Consider the following 20,265-nt stretch of genomic DNA (forward strand, 5'->3'; position numbering starts at 1 on the left):
TAAAGATGTGTTGTGTTTTGGCCACGCAGTCGTGTACAAAGCTTTTCTGTCTGCTGCTTTCAGAAAGAGACAGAAACCAGTTTGTGGCTCAGTGGTTAGCGCAGATTCAAGATTCAAGGCTTTCATTGTCACGTGTGCATAGCTACCGTGTAGTTATGACAACGAAGATCTGAGGTCACAGGCTGCTCCATCAGAGCTACACAATAACACAGATACAACAGTACAAGTAAATAAAATAGAATATAGTAGAAACAGTGCAGCCCATAACCAGTGCTGCTGTGTGAATGAGAGCTCAAACCCTGAGCCAGGGAGACGAACACATACTGGACTGTGAATACAAATAAAATCTCTCTGGCCAGAACTACAGAAAAGGATAGGGGACACGTCTGCTCCCCCATGAAGTGGAACCACTGTACAGATCTTAACCTCTGCCTAACGTTGGCAGTAACATAATAAACTTCTAATGTACTAAAGACTGGTGTTTACATGGTGTTTGTCCTCGGTTCCCCTCCTCCACTCCTCCACTCGCATCTCCTGTGGGCGGGACTAAGACGCAAGGATAGGAGTCGAGGAGAGAATTGAGAAAGGGCTATAGGTTTTGAAATATCATTGGGATAACAGGTAGAGGTCGTAGAGACAGGCTTTAATGCCCTCTCACAGTCTTCATTCATAAGACTAGCGTTACGGGGCGGGATGAGTGTCTTCCTAGTTGGTTAAGTTAGAAAGATATTGACAGATCAATAACTCAAACACAATCGTCGTCTCTGAACAACCACAGTAAGGTAGACAACAAGCTCTAACCCCTCTTTTCTATCAAAACAAGCCAATACACACCGTCCTCCGAGCTGCTCAACTTCTATCTGAATGCAGGGACCGTCTACAAAGTGCAACACGGAAAAATTATAATTCAAAAGTAGTCAATAATTCCCTTCCCACATTTCTAGTGTTTATATTTGAGTTTTTTTGTAATGATCAATAACCCCTCTGCTATTCAGTAAAGTGCTTCCAGTTCATGTTTACATAAATGGTCAAATGATTCAAATGAACGGTTCAAATTCACTGATTGGTTTAAAAATGTCGTGCAATTGAAGCTTTATTTTTCTGTCAATTTATTTAGGATCTGTAAACAGTACCAGCTGCTTCTATAATTTTGTATCGTCACCTTGTTTAAAAATATAGACTGCTATTTAGTTTGTTTTAACCATAGTGTAGCCTACTTATTATTTGTTTTTACTTATTGTGTTTTTTATTATTAATAACGTGTGCCTACTTTGATATATTTAATATACTTCGGCACTATACTTCTGCTGTTGTAATTCCGTAAATGTCCCATAAGCAAGTGTACTGTATAAATCAGGGGAAACCCCATCGTGTGGCAGCTGTACTCTTCCAGCCGCCTCTTTTGCGTTTGTTTTCCTTTTTCCTGTCTGTGTTGTTTGTGTGGGCGTGGTGGCTGTCATTCCTGGCTCCCGGCTCAACCTCCACTCACCTGCTGCAATCAGCTGTGCACCCTCCCCGACTACACACCTGATTCCCATCAAGCCATTTACAACGGCATATCAGCGGAAGCTCCACAACCTGTCAGTGCCAGATCGTTGTAAAACCACAGTGGTATAACTCCTAGCCTACTTAGCATTGTTAAGCTATTTCCTCAAACCTGGATGTTCTTCTTACATGTTTTCTTCTTGAGCTGCAGGATCATTCTCCGACCGCCGTGTTGTCGCCACCAGCCGGATTATTCTTCCCGCTCCTCCACCTCAAGATAAACCTTTTTTCAACACTCTGCCGTGTCCTGCGTTTGGGTCCTCTCAGATACCGTAACACATCGTTGTTTAACAGTTTCCTCCGTCCGTAGTTCCCAAATCCCCATACCTCGTTAGCTTACAGAAATGTTTTAATGAATGAATGTAAGTGAACATAAATGTAGAAATACATTAAAGATATATAATAATGTGTGTCCTGTTTGTTCTCAATCTATATTTATTTATTTTTTACATCATTTTCTTTTTAGTTAAAGTATTTATTTATTTATTTATTTATTTATTACTGTATTATTTTTATTTCTGTATCTATTTCCACAGTTATTTATATTAGTGTTCCTATATTTATTCAAACATGTATTTATTTATTCTTACCTATGTCATGTTCTGTCCTCCATAGATTGCAAGGAGGCTAGATGGAATAAAACCAATTTGAGCCAAGACTAAATACACTTGAGTGATGAACCCTGGCCCCCCACATCAAGAACCAATACTCAGACCTCTGGGCGACCTTCAGGGTCATAAATGTGCAAAACAATGTCTCTGCCCGACCCTGCTCAGCTTCTGAGATATATGAGATCGGGCAAGACTTTATATCTCATTATCGAAAATACTTCATTACATTCCATGTATACAAACCAAATACGTATTTTTATAGCATTATGTTGCGAATAAGCACCACTAAAACAGAATGGAACAAAACAAATGCATTGATAAAAGACTATAAGAAATAGAAAAAGTTAAATTGTGAAATGTATGGTTTCAGAGAAATTCCGTGAACAAGAATAAAAGACAAACGCAAAGATCCTACGAGAAATTACGACAAAACAAATACAAACTTAATTTAAACTATGATACAGAAATAATAAGAACACAGACTTAGTACAACTGATCAATTGTGTTCAGGAATACACAAATACAACACAAAAAAACAGATTGTACTAACAGAATAAGTGACACAATAGACTTTGTAGATCAGAAATAAAAGTACACAAGAAAAACGTAGCAGTACTTTCACTCCTAATACCTAATACAACGAAACATTAGAAATGATTTGTTTATCTAAAGGGGTAAATGGATGTCTACCAATCTGAAGAACAATGTTCAATTCCTATGTAAAGTGTGTTTAAACTACCATACTATAACGAGCGGAAAAACCCCGTTTTTACTTAGAACGTGTTGAAATAGTGGCGTATTTTGGCACAACGAGCTTCAACCTTATTTCTATCAGAACAAACCAATATGCAGCGTCCTTATTCAAAACTCCCCTGTTATACTGGATAGTGCTACCAAAACCACTTCATTCAACGACTGCAGCACTGGGAATACGAGGTGTCCCATCTAAGTATTGGTATGGTAGGGTATGGTCGTAAGCATAAAGTGAGCATGGGAACATACCATCTATAGCAGGTAAAACACTGGAAATGTGTGTTTCTGGATCCATCATTGTTGGGTCAAAGGCTTTGTATGAAAATAAACCAAAAAATCTAAAGCAGAGTATCAGCTGCCAATTCCCCTTTTAGCCGTAACCCTAACGCTAATTTAGGTAAAAACCCCACCCGGTAAAATTTGACTGCAATCTGTCCGGATGGTGTGTCTCAAGGGGTTAATGGATTCTAAAGGCCGGGGACACACCAAGCCGATTATCGGCGTCGTTGGGCGTCAGGCCGACGATGAGCGTCGACACGCCCTACTCAGATTGGTGTGTCCCGCACCGTCGTGTCTTTTCAGCCGTGCCGAGACCTTTTCGGCCGAATGTCGGATCGGTGGGCAGTCGGCCAAAGGCTGTCGGCAAAAGAAAACACTCTGATTTGCTGGTCAGCTTAGCGAATCAGCACAAGAGAAGCGAAACGGAAGTGAGGGACCCAAACAAACGATTAAGATTTAATTTAACTCCAGCTCTCCTCACAGGTTGGGGAAAGCCCCGTGAGCTTCTCGCTGTAGAGTGATAATGGAACACGCTATCTGTTGTTTGTTTATATCACGCAGTCTGTTCTTCTTCTCTCGGTTATAACGCAGTCTGTCTTCAGGTTGTTGCCTCTTTTGAATGACGAATACACACTACCGCCGCCTGCTGGTGAGGAGAGTTATTGCCACTAACGCATGCGCAGGTCGTACGTGCTTCTTGGCCGTCTGAAGTCTTTGCGGTGTGTTCCAGTGCGAAACATGGCCAAGACGAGGAGACGAGAGGAGACACAACAGTCGGGGGTCCGTCTGTGTCAGTTCTTTGGTGTCAGCTTGGTGTGTCCGGGCCTTACGAGTCAGAAAGTTGACAATCCCCAGCATGACAAAGCGAACTTTGGTGTGAGGCAATAGGAACGGAAATGTGGGTGAGATGGTGGAGATAACACACTTTGGAAGGGCGGTCGAGAGGATATTACACCAGAAATGAGAGTGAGATACCTGTACTCATCTCAGAGGTACATATTGTACTTTTTACTGGACTACACTTATCTGACAGCTGCGGTTACTCTACAAATGAAAAACCAGATCACCAAAGAGCAGTGAAGAGATCACTTTGTGTTGTTTTAATGAATATAGTTATTCAAGCTGTGTCCAGGAAGCAGAACTTTACACAACAGAGGCTGCAAAGAGTCCAATCGGACATTATTCTGCAAAATTGCAAAAAAGTAATGACTTCCTGTTTTGATCAAACGCACTGCAGGTTAGAGTACCGGAAACTCTGTTAAAGATCCCTTCCCAATAATTCTATTCACAAAAACATTTGATCCTGTGAACGCAGTACAGACTGAGACTCAGTCCAACCAGTCTGACTGCTAACTGTAAAAAGTGAGGTGAGGACACACACACACACACACACACACACACACACACACACACACACACACACACACACACACACACACACATACAAACAGGATAGGAAGCGCCTTCACTTCACTTCGTCTGACAGACGCTGAAGTTGATGAAGCTCAGACGAGGCTGCTACTGATGAATCTCACGGCTAACAGTTCAGTAAGTGGAGCTGTGATTGGTTGATGTTGTTGATTGTTGTGGTCGCAGAAACGCTTGAGTTGATGAACGTGTGATTGTTTAAAGCTGGGAAACAAGATGGCCTCCGAGCTGTGCGAGCAGAGAGAGAGTGCAGGTTAGTTTAAAGAGTTCCCTGTGAGGAGGAAGAGGAGTTCAGGCTGATGGGGGTCAGTCTGTCAGGAGGGCTACTGATGTGGAGGGGGAGGCAACTTGAGGGCACTAGGACCCAGCAGCCATCAGAGAGCTCACCTGGGCCTTTGCTCCTGAAACACCTGAGAGACTCTGGCTGCGTTTCATTGGTCGATCAACACGCCCTCCTGGCCCCACCTCAGGAACTCTGATCTAAAGTCTAAACAGTGAAACTCAAACGTCTTAATGCAGTATTCTCACCTTGTTACATGTGTCCTGATAATGAAGAAGTGTACTTGTACTAGACTGTAAAGTTACAACATGTACTTACAGGCAATATCTGTATCTGATGGCATTAGAATATATTCTATAAACTGTCATTCAACGGGAACTGTTTAACTACTTTTGCTGACAGACTTTCAACATATTTCTAAGTTTTCTGTTTTCACAGAGCACATTAAGGTTTAGTTTCTGATGAAACTGTGAGGGACTCTTTCTCTGTTGTAGTCTTCTCTTCAGTTGTTCTGTGTTAAACACCAGCTGAGCAGGACGGAAGCCATTTTGTTTCTTAGTCTTCACTGTAAAAAAAAATAACTCAAGTCCAAACACGTCAACAAACGAAAAGAAAAGGTGTGTTCAATTCAGTCGGGAAGCTCAAATATGGGCCAAAAATAAAAGCTAAAGGTGTTGGAGGAGGGGGAGGAGGAGGAGGAGGAGGAGGAGGAGGAGGAGGAGGAGGAGGAGGAGGAGGAGGAGGAGGAGGACCTCCAGTGGTCACTCTGAGGAACTGCAGCTGGTTTCTGGTTTCTCACAGAGGAGGACGAAGGACTCAGATCTTTAGTTTCAGAAACATTAGTGAAACCACAGTGTGATAATAATCTGTTTCAGGTCCTCTATTCAACACTTCACTAAAGTACAAGTTTAAACATCAAAATATACTTAAAGTGCAAAACTACTCATTCTGCACCAGTTCATAATAATATGTTTCACATTATTTAATAATAATAATTAATGAATCCGTCTGTTCACTTTAATGTAACAGCTGGTAAAGGAGGAGCTTTTTCTTTTTTAAATAAAGGTCATATACAGTACATTGTGCCTCGTGATTTTCACCATGGAATCATATTTTAATATATAGTTAAGGCAGGACAATTTGGTGATTATATTTAGTGTTATTAATCTAGATCTGAAACGTTTACACAACATGTTCTTCACGTAAGTTATCACTTAAATGCATGGCCGTGGGAAGTAGGGTTGCTGAGGGTGCTGCAGCACCCCCTGGTGGAGGACAGGGGATCTGCACTTCCACAAGATTAAATACAAATATAATAAATAAAATAAAATGAATTTTCAGCCTTGACGTAACAACATTCATAATTAAGTAAAGATAACACCCTTTTCACCCCGGTTACATTTTCCATTTGCCCCGTACGATGGGCGCTTTAAGTGATGAAAGTGGGGGATGTTGGCTTATCAGGCGCCCGCAGCTCACAGCCAGCGTGAGAGAGAGATAGATAGAGAGAGGGGGTGCACCTGTACCGGCGGGGAATGTTGTTAGCTTCTGCTAACGGATATAAGAAGCTCTTTCTACAATAATGTGGAGGGAGAGTTCTGTCCTGTCAGACTGAGAGGCTCAGTGAGGCAAAGGACTCTGAGTGTTTAGATAGTTCACTTTAGTCTAAATTATCTCAGTGGGTCTCAAACGTTTTGATCACAATTTATGTAAAAACATATTTCCAAGGCACTCCTTTATAATTATTAGGATAAATAAAAACAGGTTTGAAATCATTCCAATGTATACTATAAGACAGTAAACCAAAAATATCGTTTAAAACTGGAGAGATTTAAAAATATGCATAAATAAATAAATGTTAACTGATGAGATATAAATGAAGCACAAAAATAAAATAAGTTAGCCTACATTTATTTGTTATTGGCTATGGTAGGTTATCGGTTATGTTCACATACTTATTTGATTATTAAAATGCAAAGCGATCTTTTTCATATGGGTGTTTAGAGTTGTATCCCCTAGATCAGTCTCTAGTAATTGGGCGCTCAAAGTGCACCAGATTGAAGCATTTTACTTTAAAATGTTAAAAACAATCTTCACGGGGGGTACCCCCGGACCCCGCTAGAGGATGTGAAGTCCACCCCCCAGTTAAAACATGTTCAATGTTCATGCAATACTAAATAGTATACATTTGAAGCCTTTTTATATAAGCTGTCCACCATGTCAATATGTTTCTGTTTGTAGTGTCTTTTGTAGAGGTTTTTCATTGCCAGCTAAAATCTTGCCAATAGGGCAGCAAATTGGTCAAAACCGGCCCTGGTGTCATCCCCACAGCACCCCCCATTTGAAACATGTTCCCACGGCTATGCTTAAATGTACTGCAGAAAAAGTAGAATACTTGCTTCTAAGATGTAGAATGGTAGAAGAATAAAGTAGCAGGTAATGAAGTGAACTAAAGTACCTAAAAGCTGAACTGAAGTACAACACCTGAGTCAAGGTGCAGCAGTGAAATCCTGCATCAGCTCCATCTGGTGTAGCTTCCTCTGCTCTGATTGGTCCTCACCACTGACTCAGGACAATAAGCAGACTCTTCTCTGTCCAATCACAAACTACTAGTGTGTTCCTTTATTAAAGGACCTAAAATAATACAGAACATCAATTTATTGTTCGTTTGAAAAAGAAAAAATCAATACATTTATTTTCGTCATCTTTATTTTTTACCCTCCAAATCTTCTGCTCTGAACTCCAAACACAGTTTCCTGTTGGCTGTTTAAAATGTATGAACCTCTAAAACAGAGGAAGATTTGAAGGCTTGCTGAGCTCTTCAGAGTCCGTCCAATAGAATGGATCTGCACAGAAAGGCCAAGAATAATCCACATGAAGGATGTTCCTGAAGTCTTCAAACCGTCCTGAAGACCACAGAGCATTGAGAGGGTCTTTAAGACGCTGCAGCTCACAGAGCCAACAACATGGAAACTGTCTCATGAGTGTTTTAGTTTGGAGGTGTGAGAGCTCTGTGTCCTGATGAGATAATGTGTGGTTCTCCAGCAGGTGGTTGTGTGTGTGTGAAGGTGTGAGCTCTGCTATGAATCCCTGTGAGGACACTGAACCCGCTCTGAGTGGGGACCCTGAACGCCTCACCAAAGCTCAGAGGTGAGATGAAGACCTCTGACTGTCCTCTCCTCCAGAGCTCAGCAGGCATTATTCACACTCTGTGTGTGTGTTGTGTTGAAGCCCAGAGCAGCAGCATGGACCTGGACCTGGACCTGGACCTGGACCTGGACCTGGACCTGGACCTGGACCTGGACCTGGACCCAGCTGTGTGTCCATAAAGAGTGACCAGTCTATAGCTGCACCAATATATTTTAAAGGCCGCCCTTCAGAGACAGAGTAAGTGGACGTCATGTGACTTCATTATATCAGCAGCAGTAGAAAACTTGTTGTTACTGAAGAACAGAGACCTCTTATTGAAGCTGAGGGAGGGACTACCAAGGTGTGTTCAGCCTGAAGCCAGAGTGTAACGTGTCAGAGAGGCTCAATAAAAGAAGCCTTCAATACCATAGCAGGTAAAATATTTAAAGCACTGTTTAAACAATAAATACAGTTCAATTTGTCCACAAACTAAAGTGGTTTTCCATCATTATGGTAGAGTTTCAGACCTAAATGCTGTAGAATGAGCAGGTATCACATTAGGAATAAATGGGAGGCAATGAGAGAGCATTGGGTAGTCAAATAAATACATGACTTCATTCACCACAGTACCCTCTTGTATGTGCCGTCTTCTCTGTCTTTGTGGCTCATATATTGGTGTTCTACTGCAGATCAGTAAAATAGAGAATACTGAAAAAGAAAAAGGTGGCAGGAGATAACCAAACCTGCTGAGATCCAATCAAACAGCTCCGGACTAGAGTTCGGACAGGCTCACCAAATCAATATATTCTCAAGTATTCTGATGAAACAGGGTAAATATATCTGTCCCTGTTGTAACACTTACTGAGAAAATCACGCAGGTACTTTCTTATAAATACGTGGGTGTCCTGACATACCCTTCTGTTCTAGAAAGACCACATAGAATCTGGAAAAGACAAAACAAATAATAGAGTAGAGAGTAGATAAAGTTTTATTTTTTACATCTGTGATTTTAGAGTATTTTGCAGTACTGTAATACTACACGGTACAGGTCCACCTCTTTAAAATCAAAACTGCTCCACCAGTCTATCAGAGAATCTGCTCAAAGGTTGTAGGTCAACATTTGAGAGCCTCTCTGAATCATCCTACCATCAAACCTTTAGAGGCTGGCCAACCACGTTATCTCTGACCCCAACCACGATTATGTAATGAGTGAAATCCCAGGTCAGATGAACATGGTGTCTTCAGTGACTGTGTTATGGTAAATATCTGTTTCCTTGTTTCTTGTCTTGATGTTTGTCCTCGTTGACGTTGCTAAAGGAGCTGCTGTGATGCCAGAAGCATGTCAGACTTGATCTGATAATAAAGTATTCTCATGTTGTTATATGGTGCTCTGAGCTCTGATCTGACTAAGTGTTAGTGTGATGGAGACTAGGAGATGTTTTAAGTGTTCGATGACCATTATGTGCGTACCTGTCTAAGGACTGCAGATAGAAATGATCTTAATCTGGCATAACTCATCCCTTCTTTGAGATTCATGTATTTATAAGCATGGCCCCTGTTTATTAAACACATTCTAATATGAATAGTATTTAGGACCATTGTGACGGTCCAGATTCCTAACTGTTTGTTTCTCATGTTTCAGGAGGAGGCTGGAGGAACCTGAACCCAGCTGTGTGTCCATGAAGAGTGACTGGTCTATGGACAGACCTATTCACTTCAAAGATGGACGACACTCTGTTGGTCAAAGGTGAGGATTGAAAGTTGATAACCCCCTTCATGGTACCTGCTGCTCTGCTTTCAGGTTGTATTGACCCAGCTAAGAAAGTGTGGCTCTGTTGAATTTTCTTGGTGAGACACTTCTCTGGTTCCTTTCTAATAAAAGCAGCTTTGATCATTTATAAGGCGTATCAGGTTTGAAAGCTTTAAGCACCATAAACACCAACTTGGCAATAAACCTGTTTCTGAATCTGATGAAGGTTTCTTTAAATAAAGAAATAAGGGTCATGTTTACCTTCAGTGTTTCTCATCTGAGTTACATTTCTTTCCTTCTTAAGTAAAGCTGGAGTTTTGTAATCCTGCAGCTTGCGTCCAAAGGGAGGGAAACTCAACTGTGTGGACGTCTACTCCAGCTTATGATCAGCTCTGTGTGAATACATACCTGAGTGTTTCCCATTGCTCCTCGTCAGTCGGAGGTCAATGTTTCCCTGTATTTGCAGCAGTTTTTGCTTCTCATTTCTAAAATGTGTAATTGCTGCAGGGCTCGACATTAAGGACTGCCCGATGGCCCGGGGCCATCTAGTATTTAGCTCGGGCAATGAAGCCTCACCTGCTGGTTGCCCGATCGGGCAATCTATTATGCCAGTATCATGCAGCTCGCGGATCCAGTAATGAGTGACCCGACAGTAAAACTAAACATATCTATAACTAGTTACGGTAGTTTGAGAGGTAATTAAAATAGCTACGAGTGATGTTCTAACCTGAAGTGTGTGTTTTGTTCCGCTCACCGCTGCATGTGATCATGCAGTGCTGCGTGTCGACTCGTCAGCAGCAGCTGATCTCTCTCTCCCGTCAGATTAGACTTCACTCGTGTTATGTCCATATTGATCAGATCTAGCTAGTTTTAGCTAATGATATGACTACCTGCTTATTAAAAGACACCGTGACCTAAACAATAAGTGTCGCTATGCAACTGGGTGAGGCCACAAAGTATAGCGCAGCATTATGCATTTGTTTACATGCCCACCGGAACCCCGAGGCATTAGCAACAGATCAACGCACAATCAACCCATACAGCACATCTCTTTCTCCACATTAAGTGTTAGACATTAGAATGGGCTATTCTTGTCTGTCACATAAGTGGCGCAACTGAAGCGGTATTGTAAAGGGAAATTATTTTGACCGGAGAGATTTAGATTTGCCGGCTAACGGGAACTCTGACGTCGCCATTTTGTGTGCTTCGCGGATGCGCTCGGCTCCTCTCGACTGCTGCTCGGGTCTGCTCGGTCAGCTTCCGGATGAGGAGGCATTCGTTCGACCAACTTACAGTAGATAACATTACAAACATTTTTAACAGATGCCATAATAGTGTAAATAATGTTTGTTTTGGCAGTTACAACTGAATGTAATGTTTTCTACTTTTTTACATCTGGGAAGGCATTTGACTTCATCAGATGGAAAGTGTCTTGACCAAAAACTTAAGTATTTCGTATAGCTATGCAGGACATGCAAGAGAGCAAACACAAACAAGAGCAAACAAACAAGTGAAATGAAGAATACAATTGAAATTGTACAATATAATAGTGTGCTGGTTCATCTTATAATTCAGTCTAGAGAATGCACCAGACAGCATCTAAGACCTGCAAAAATCTAAATGTTCTAGGGGGAGGCCCCCCAAACCCTTCGTGCCATTTCGTCAGCGCGCATTTTTCAGGGCAATCTCTATTGGGCTCAGGGCCATCTGTAAATTAGCTTAGATGTCCCACAGGGCCATCTCCCAAAATCCTTAATGTCATGCACTGTGCTGTGTAGTGTTTTGCTCTTCACCTGGTGCTCTATTGAACAATTAAACAGCTCTTGATCAAATTAAATGTAATTGTTAAACCTTAATCAAAGATTACAGTCACTGATTACTTTCATTTTGGTGCGTGGCCCTTCTTAGTATTTAGTGTTGCTGATAGTCAAGGATGAGTGATATCACTGCCCTTTAACCTTTGTACCAATTCATGTGTCTATAAAATGTTATTTTGAGGTTTTAGTTTAAAATAAAAATTGGCAATAACTTCTACAGCTGCTAAAGTTGGTACTCCGTGCGAGGCCCAGACAAATCCAGTGATCTAACCTTTCTCCTGTTGCTCACACATGCGCCTGATCCACATTTCCAGCACCACTGAAGCATATCAGAGATAATGTGAGTTGTTTCTTCATGATTCCTCACAGAGAGGACCAGCAGAGCTCAGAGGTTCCCAGAGGTCAGTCTGCCCAGCAGCATCAGACACAGCTGGACTCCACATTTATGGTCTGTACGTGAACTACAGCTACTTCACATCTGTTCTGCTCACAGTCAACTCCATGATGCACTTTGTAGATCAGTGGATGGTCAGTCTGTCCAACATGGATCTGATGTTTGGTGACTTTAGTTTGATTGTGTTGTTCATGTATTCTGTTCCAGCTGCTGGAGGACAACATCATCACTTTTGTGAAGAACGAGCTGAAGAAGATCCAGAAGGCTCTGAGTTCAGATTACCCAGAATGCTTAGAGAGTCAGAGGGAGGATGAGGAGGTGTTGGACGGTGAGGATGAAGAGCAGAGGAGGAGCAGCAGAGAGGCATTTCTGAACATCACACTGCACTTCCTGAGGAGCATGGAGCAGGAGGAGCTGGCTGACCGTCTGCAGAGCAGTGAGAGGGTTTCTATAGAGATTTAACAAGCTGGATAAATGTTGACTAAAGTCTCAAGAGATGGAACAAAGTATATTCAGATCTTTCTTCTTTAAAGATGTATTTGACTCATTGATCTGATTTGTTGTGTGTTCATTCAGGAAGTCGTTCTGGAGTGTGTCAGCGTGAACTTAAGTCTAACCTGAATGAGAGGTTCCAGTGTGTGTTTGAGGGCATTGCTAAAGCAGGAAACCCAACCCTTCTGAACCAGATCTACACAGAGCTCTACATCACAGAGGGGGGGTCTGCAGAGGTCAATGATGAACATGAGGTCAGACAGATTGAAACAGCATCCAGGAAACCAGACAGACCAGAAACAACCATCAGACAAGAAGACCTCTTTAAAGCCCCACCTGGAAGAGATGCACCAATCAGAGCAGTGCTGACAAAGGGCGTGGCTGGCATTGGGAAAACAGTCTTAACACAGAAGTTCACTCTGGACTGGGCTGAAGGCAAAGCCAACCAGGACATCCAGTTCATATTTCCATTCACCTTCAGAGAGCTGAATGTGGTGAGAGAGAACAAGTACAGCTTGGTGGAACTTGTTCATCACTTCTTCTCTGAAACCAGAGACGCAGGAATCTGCAGGTTTGATCAGTTCCCGGTTGTGTTCATCTTTGACGGTCTGGATGAGAGTCGACTTCCTCTGGACTTCCTCAACACTAAGATCCTGACTGATGTCACAGAGTCCACCTCAGTGGATGTGCTGCTGACAAACCTCATCAGGGGGAAGCTGCTTCCCTCTGCTCGCCTCTGGATAACCACACGACCTGCAGCAGCCAATCAGATCCCTCCTGAGTGTGTGGACATGGTGACAGAGGTCCGAGGGTTCACTGACCCACAGAAGGAGGAGTACTTCAGGAAGAGATTCAGAGATCAGGAGCAGGCCGGCACCATCATCTCCCACATCAAGACCTCACGAAGCCTCCACATCATGTGCCACATCCCAGTCTTCTGCTGGATCTCTGCTTCAGTTCTGGAGGAGGTGTTGAAAACCAGAGAGGGAGGAGAGCTGCCCAAGACCCTGACTGAGATGTACATCCACTTCCTGGTGGTTCAGTCCAAAGTGAAGAACATCAAGTATGATGGAGGAGCTGAGACAGATCCACACTGGAGTCCAAAGAGCAGGAAGATGATGGAGGCTCTGGGGAAACTGGCTTTTGAGCAGCTGCAGAAAGGCAACCTGATCTTCTATGAGTCCGACCTGACAGAGTGTGGCATGGATATCAGAGCAGCCTCAGTGTACTCAGGAGTGTTCACACAGGTCTTTAGAGAGGAGAGAGGACTGTACCAGAGGGACAAGGTGTTCTGCTTCGTCCATCTGAGCGTTCAGGAGTTTCTGGCTGCTCTTCATGTCCATCTGACCTTCATCACCTCTGGAGTCAACCTGCTGTCAGAAGAACCAACAACCTCCATGCTGCCTGAAGTCTTCAGACACAAACCTGAACTCACACATCTCTACCAGAGTGCTGTGGACCAGGCCTTACAGAGTCCAAACGGACACCTGGACTTGTTCCTCCGGTTCCTCCTGGGTCTTTCACTGGAGACCAATCAGAAACTCCTACGTGGTCTGCTGACAGAAACAGGAAGTAGCTCAAAGACCAACAAGAAAACAGTCCAGTACATCAAGAAGAAGATGGATGAGTATCTGTCTCCAGAGAGAAGCATCAACCTGTTCCACTGTCTGAATGAACTGAATGATGGTTCTCTGGTGGAGCAGATCCAACAGTCCCTGAGATCAGGAAGTCTCTCCTCAGATAATCTGTCTCCTGCTCAGTGGTCAGCTCTGGTCTTCATCTTACTGTCATCAGAAGAAGATCTGGACGTGTTTGACCTGAAGAAATACTCTGCTTCAGAGGAGGCTCTTCTGAGGCTGCTGCCAGTGGTCAAAGCCTCCAGGACAGCTTTGTGAGTACAGAAACATTCATATATCATGAAGTAAATATTATGCTCATCTTTTTAAAATATTGTTTGTACTTTCTTTATCAGACTGAGTGGCTGTAACCTGTCAGAGAGAAGCTGTGCAGCTCTGTCCTCAGTCCTCAGCTCCCAGTCCTCTAGTCTGAGAGAGCTGGACCTGAGTAACAACGACCTGCAGGATTCAGGAGTGAAGCTGCTGTCTGCTGGACTGGAGAGTCCTCACTGTGCTCTGGAGACTCTCAGGTCAGGGTTCATCAACATGTTAAACTTATAGCCAGTTAAATTGCGATGTACATTAATGATGGATACACTCATAACCTTTTGTTGCATCTGCTTCAATAACATTTGTTATTGTTTTTTGACTCACTCTTGTTTGAACTTGTGTGTGTGTGTGTGTGTGTGTGTGTGTGTGTGTGTGTGTGTGTGTGTGTGTGTGTGTGTGTGTGTGTGTGTGTGTGTGTGTGTGTGTGTGTGTGTGTGTGTGTGTGTGTGTGTGTGTGTGTGTGTGTGTGTGTGTGTGTGTGTGTGTGTGTGTTCAGTCTGTCAGGCTGTATGGTCTCAGAGGAAGGCTGTGTTTCTCTGGCTTCAGCTCTGAGATCCAACCCCTCCCATCTGAGAGAGCTGGACCTGAGCTACAATCATCCAGGAGACTCAGGAGAGAAGCTGCTGTCTGCTGGACTGGAGGGTCCTCTCTGGAGACTGGACACTCTCAGGTATTATAAACATATACAGTGAAGGAAATAAGTATTTGATCCCCTGCAGATTTTTTAAGTTTGCCCACACAATACATTAACAGTCTATCATTTAAATGGTAGGTTTATATAAACATTGAGAGTAAGAATATCAATAATAATTATTAATATAAGTACTATAAACATAAACTATTTATTCTCTGATAAATAATAATTGAAGTTAATGAACTTGATTTATCGACTGATCTAAAATGATATCGTGAACATGTAGCTTCATCTGTGGAGAATAACAAAGCTCTGAGTTTGAGAGTGATGTCCATGTCTCCATGCTGCTCTGACCCCCCCCCCCCCCCCCCTTCTTTCAGGATGCAGCCTGCTGGAGTCCGATGGTTGAGACCCGGTCTGAGGAAGTGTGAGTGTGGTTTAATTTGATTCATGAAAACAAAGCAGCCACCATCTTCAAATGTAACCTTCATCATCAAAGTGTCAATAAATGAACAGCTGATAGATGAATAACTGCTGCTGTTCCTCTCCTCAGATTCCTGTGAACTCTCACTCGACACAAACACAGCACAGAGGAACCTCAAACTGTCTGAGGACAACAGGGAGGTGACATGTGTGAGAGAGGAGCAGCCATATCCTGATCATCCAGAGAGGTTTGACCCCTGGTGTCAGCTGATGTGTAGAAAAGCTCTGACTGGTCTCTATTACTGGGAGGTCGAGTGGAGAGGAAGGGTTTATATATCAGTGACTTACAGAGGAATCAGCAGGAGAGGAGAGAGAGAGGAATGTTTGTTTGGAAGGAATGATCAGTCCTGGAGTCTGATCTGCTCTGGTGGTCGTTACTCTGTCTATCACAATAACACAGTAACACACACCTCCCCCTCCTCCTCCTCCTCCTCCTCCTCCTCCTCCTCCTCTGGTAGAGTAGCAGTGTATCTGGATCATCCTGCTGGCTCTCTCTCCTTCTACAGAGTCTCCTCTGACACACTGATCCACCTCCACACCATCAGAACCACATTCACTGAACCTCTCTATTCTGGGTTCTGGTTCAGCTCTGGTTCCTCAGTGTCTCTGGTTCCTCTGTAGGAGGAAGAGTCTCCTCCTGTTCCAGAGGCTTCCTCCCTGCTGCCCAGAGAGTTCAGTCTGTTCAGGATCACAGCTGATGTTAGACCAACGTTGTTTAAAAAATATATTTCCATCTATTTGTTTTTAACCGTGGTGTACTTGTTATGTGTTTTTACTTATTGTTCTTCTTTATTATTAATAATGTCTTCCTGCTTTGTTATATTTGAATATACAGTCTACTCTTTTCACTTTATCTGCACTATACATCTTTTGATGTAATAATGTAGATTTCCACTTTTCGGGACAAATAAAGGAATTCTGATTCTGAAAATATGCTTTTGCTTCAGATTCAATATCTTCACTGTGATTCAGGAAAGTGCAACAAACATCACTTCACACACAAATACAGATAGAAATCAAACACATGGAAATACAGAAAAATAAATAAGATTTAAAGAAAAGAAAACAGAAATAGAAATACTATAAAAAAATAATCACAATTATAATAGTAATAAATAATAATACAAAAATAAAAAATAATAATAAACACTCGAATTTAAACAATTAAAAATAAATAAAACAAGACAGTGATACAAATACAAATTAAATACATTTAAATAGAAAGACTTTCAAACAAATATTAAAGTGGTTTTTTTTCGTTTTAAAGTGTAAAAGACAAAAATATAAATAAATATGATAAAACATTACATAAAAACTTTACAAAATATTATTTAAAAACCAATCATTATAATAAAATACATTCAAAATAAAGATGTGTTGTGTTTTGGCCACTCAGTCGTGTACAAAGCTTTTCTGTCTGCTGCTTTCAGAAAGAGACAGAAACCAGTTTGTGGCTCAGTGGTTAGCGCAGATTCAAGATTCAAGGCTTTCATTGTCACGTGTGCATAGCTACCGTGTAGTTATGACAACGAAGATCTGAGGTCACAGGCTGCTCCATCAGAGCAACACAATAACACAGATACAACAGTACAAGTAAATAAAATAGAATATAGTAGAAACAGTGCAGCCCATAACCAGTGCTGCTGTGTGAATGAGAGCTCAAACCCTGAGCCAGGGAGACGAACACATACTGGACTCTGAATACAAATAAAATCTCTCTGGCCAGAACTACAGCAAAGGATAGGGGACACGTCTGCTCCCCCATGAAGTGGAACCACTGTACAGATCTTAACCTCTGCCTAACGTTGGCAGTAACATAATAAACTTCTAATGTACTAAAGACTGGTGTTTACATGGTGTTTGTCCTCGGTTCCCCTCCTCCACTCCTCCGCTCGCATCTCCTGTGGCTAGAAAGGATCCGTCTTGTGTAAAACTCTCGGGAGAGTTTGGCTGAATGTCACGTGGCTGAATGTTTACGTTTGGCAGGCAGCCTTTCAGTTACGATCGTTAACATCAGTTGGCCACCGCAAATGATGGTGAGAAGCTAAACTATCTATTAATTATGTCAATGACAGGGAGTGTGATTGTTGAAATAGGATGTAAGCGGTCTTGTTGGTGTTCAAAGAAGAATGACAACACTGTAGATCACCAACACTGGTTTATTTTTTATTCACAGGCAAGTCAACGTTGTCGCAGTAAAAGTCCCAAGATAGCTCCTGGTGCAATAAAATGTTCCCTTGCAGTGTTTTACTATTAAGTCTGATGTTTCTCTATTAATATTGCTGCTGCATTAATGTGTATGTTGCATCATGTTACTGCTGAAGATGTGTTTCCGAGCCGCTCCGATTACAACGAGAGTTACAACGAGAACGTGACGTCATATTTACACTAGACAGATCCTTTCTAGTAGTGATGGCAAAATGAAGCTTTGAATGAAGCGTCGAACCACTTGGACAATTGTGTCGGAAATAGGTTCATTTCTCGAAGCTTCAGTTACAGCGACCTCTCCTGGCGAAGTGCAAGGCTGCAGTGGGTTTAACGCATCTTTGCCTTGAAAAATATTTGATACACACACACACTAAGACTGAATATCATGTTCTATTTGCAATTAAAGATTGATAATAGTGTGTATTGGGTTATTGAGAAGAGACTCGAGAGTGCTTGACATTTATTTGGGCGGAGACGGCCCTTTATCAGTTATTAAAGTATTAAAATTAAAAGTTAAACTATTCCGAGCTTTGAACCAGCTGCGCAGAGGATATCGCCACATCCTAGCCGCCTGCCCTATCCACTGGGCTATCAATTCTTTAGACCATCGAAGTGTTTTTATATTACTGATTGTCTTTTTGTTCACAACTTCTCCACATTTCGAAGTGTTTCACGAGCCAGAACGATCTGTTTTTCTTCGTGGGTTGCTATAATGATCCAATGCAATGCCAACAACAACAACTCAACAGCAACAATGCAAACTCCGACAACAACCCATACATTGCGCATTGTTTAGAGCGGTTATAAAGTGTTGAAGCGCTCAAATTTGAAACTGTCACCTGTCAGAATCGAGACGAGGCAGTGCATTGAATCACCTGATTGGACGGCGAACCAGTGAGTTGATTCATTCAGGAAATGAAGCAGTTGCTGGTTCGGACGTCACATGTCACGTGATTTGAAGCAGTTGCTGCTTCGGACGTCACATGTCACGTGATTTGAAGCAGTTGCTGGTTCGGACGTCACATGTCACGTGATTTGAAGCAAGCTTCGAAGCACTGCTTCTATGGAATTGGAAGTCCAAGGTTGAAGCTCCGTTCGAAGCTTCAGTGTCAAACTGCCATCACTACTTCACAGTCCGTCCAATAGAAGTGATCTGCACAGAAAGGCCAAGAATAATCCACATGAAGGATATTCCTGAAGTCTTCAAACCGTCCTGAAGACCACAGAGCATTGAGAGCAGTGTTGGGAAAGTTCACTTTCTACATGAACTAGTTCAGTTCACAGTTCACACATTTTAAAATGAACTAGTTCAGCTCATAGTTCATAATTCAAAATGTTGAACTAAAGTTCATGATTTCAAAAATGAACTAATTTATAGTTTATAGTTATTTTTTCAATACGTTGCTGCGAGCTATTATTTGTCAAAATGATTGCCACAACCCATATAGAACCACAGACAGAATACTGGCATTTCCATAACGCTTTGCTGCCGCCCATTCAGTCCACACTAGTAGCAGCTGCAGCTTTCATCTCTACATTATATTTTCAAAAACATGAGAAAAAACATGCTTCTTGAATGGTCTTTATTAAGTATAATAATCTAAATATACTTAAAGTACCAAAAGTGAAAGTGGTCATTGTGCAAACATATAACATATAAACATGTGCCGACATAACTCTGTACTAACACAACACGACGTAGGAACCAGGCTGAGGTATGAAACTAAGGTTGTACCTCAAAGTTCAATATTCAAAGTGCAAAACATTTAAACATTAATTCTCTTTTCATTAAGTCAGTCGCATTCTTTTTTTTTCCTGACTAAAGATCCCTTCCCACAAATTCTATTCACAAACACATCTGATCCTGTGAACGCAGCACAGACTGAGACTCAGTCTAACCAGTCTGACTGTATTCTGTCATAGTGAGGTGAGGACACACACACACACACACACACACACACACACACACACACACACACACACACACACACACACACACACACACACACACAGGATAGGAAGCGCCTTCACTTCACTTCGTCTGATGGACGCTGAAGTTGATGAAGCTCAGACGAGGCTGCTACTGATGAATCTCACGGCTAACAGTTCAGTAAGTAGAGCTGTGATTGGTTGATGTTGTTGATTGTTGTGGTCGCAGAAACGCTTGAGTTGATGAACGTGTGATTGTTTAAAGCTGGGAAACAAGATGGCCTCCGAGCTGTGCGAGCAGAGAGAGAGAGTTCAGGTTAGTTTAAAGAGTTCCCTGTGAGGAGGAAGAGGAGTTCAGGCTGATGGGGGTCAGTCTGTCAGGAGGGCTACTGATGTGGAGGGGGAGGAAACGGTAGGGCACTAGGACCCAGCAGCCATCAGAGAGCTCACCTGGGCCTTTGCTCCTGAAACACCTGAGAGACTCTGGCTGCGTTTCATTGGTCGATCAACACGCCCTCCTGGCCCCCCCTCAGGAACTCTGATCTAAAGTCTAAACAGTGAAACTCAAACGTCTTAATGCAGTATTC

The 20,265-nt window shown here is 42.3% G+C and overlaps 1 protein-coding gene and 1 long non-coding RNA gene across 2 annotated transcripts in view; both read left to right on the forward strand.

The window, feature by feature from the left end:
* Positions 1 to 16,345, forward strand: part of LOC307044227 (NLR family CARD domain-containing protein 3-like) — a 31,862-nt gene extending 15,517 nt beyond the window's left edge. The window contains exons 2-8 of the mRNA XM_079689309.1: positions 11,962 to 12,040; positions 12,194 to 12,422; positions 12,563 to 14,369; positions 14,451 to 14,624; positions 14,921 to 15,094; positions 15,439 to 15,485; positions 15,612 to 16,345. Of these exons, the coding sequence (XP_079545435.1) occupies positions 11,962 to 12,040; positions 12,194 to 12,422; positions 12,563 to 14,369; positions 14,451 to 14,624; positions 14,921 to 15,094; positions 15,439 to 15,485; positions 15,612 to 16,162 (3,061 nt within the window). The 3' untranslated portion in view covers positions 16,163 to 16,345. The remainder of the gene's footprint in view (positions 1 to 11,961; positions 12,041 to 12,193; positions 12,423 to 12,562; positions 14,370 to 14,450; positions 14,625 to 14,920; positions 15,095 to 15,438; positions 15,486 to 15,611) is intronic.
* LOC307044278 lies at positions 536 to 1,955 on the forward strand. The gene is made up of 2 exons (XR_013809586.1): positions 536 to 1,611; positions 1,697 to 1,955. It is a non-coding gene; the product is annotated as an uncharacterized lncRNA (long non-coding RNA).
* Positions 16,346 to 20,265: the final 3,920 nt, after the last annotated feature.

Source organism: Notothenia rossii (assembly GCF_949606895.1).
Source record: "Notothenia rossii genome assembly, chromosome: 6".
In the NCBI taxonomy this organism is placed as follows: Eukaryota; Metazoa; Chordata; class Actinopteri; order Perciformes; family Nototheniidae; genus Notothenia; species Notothenia rossii.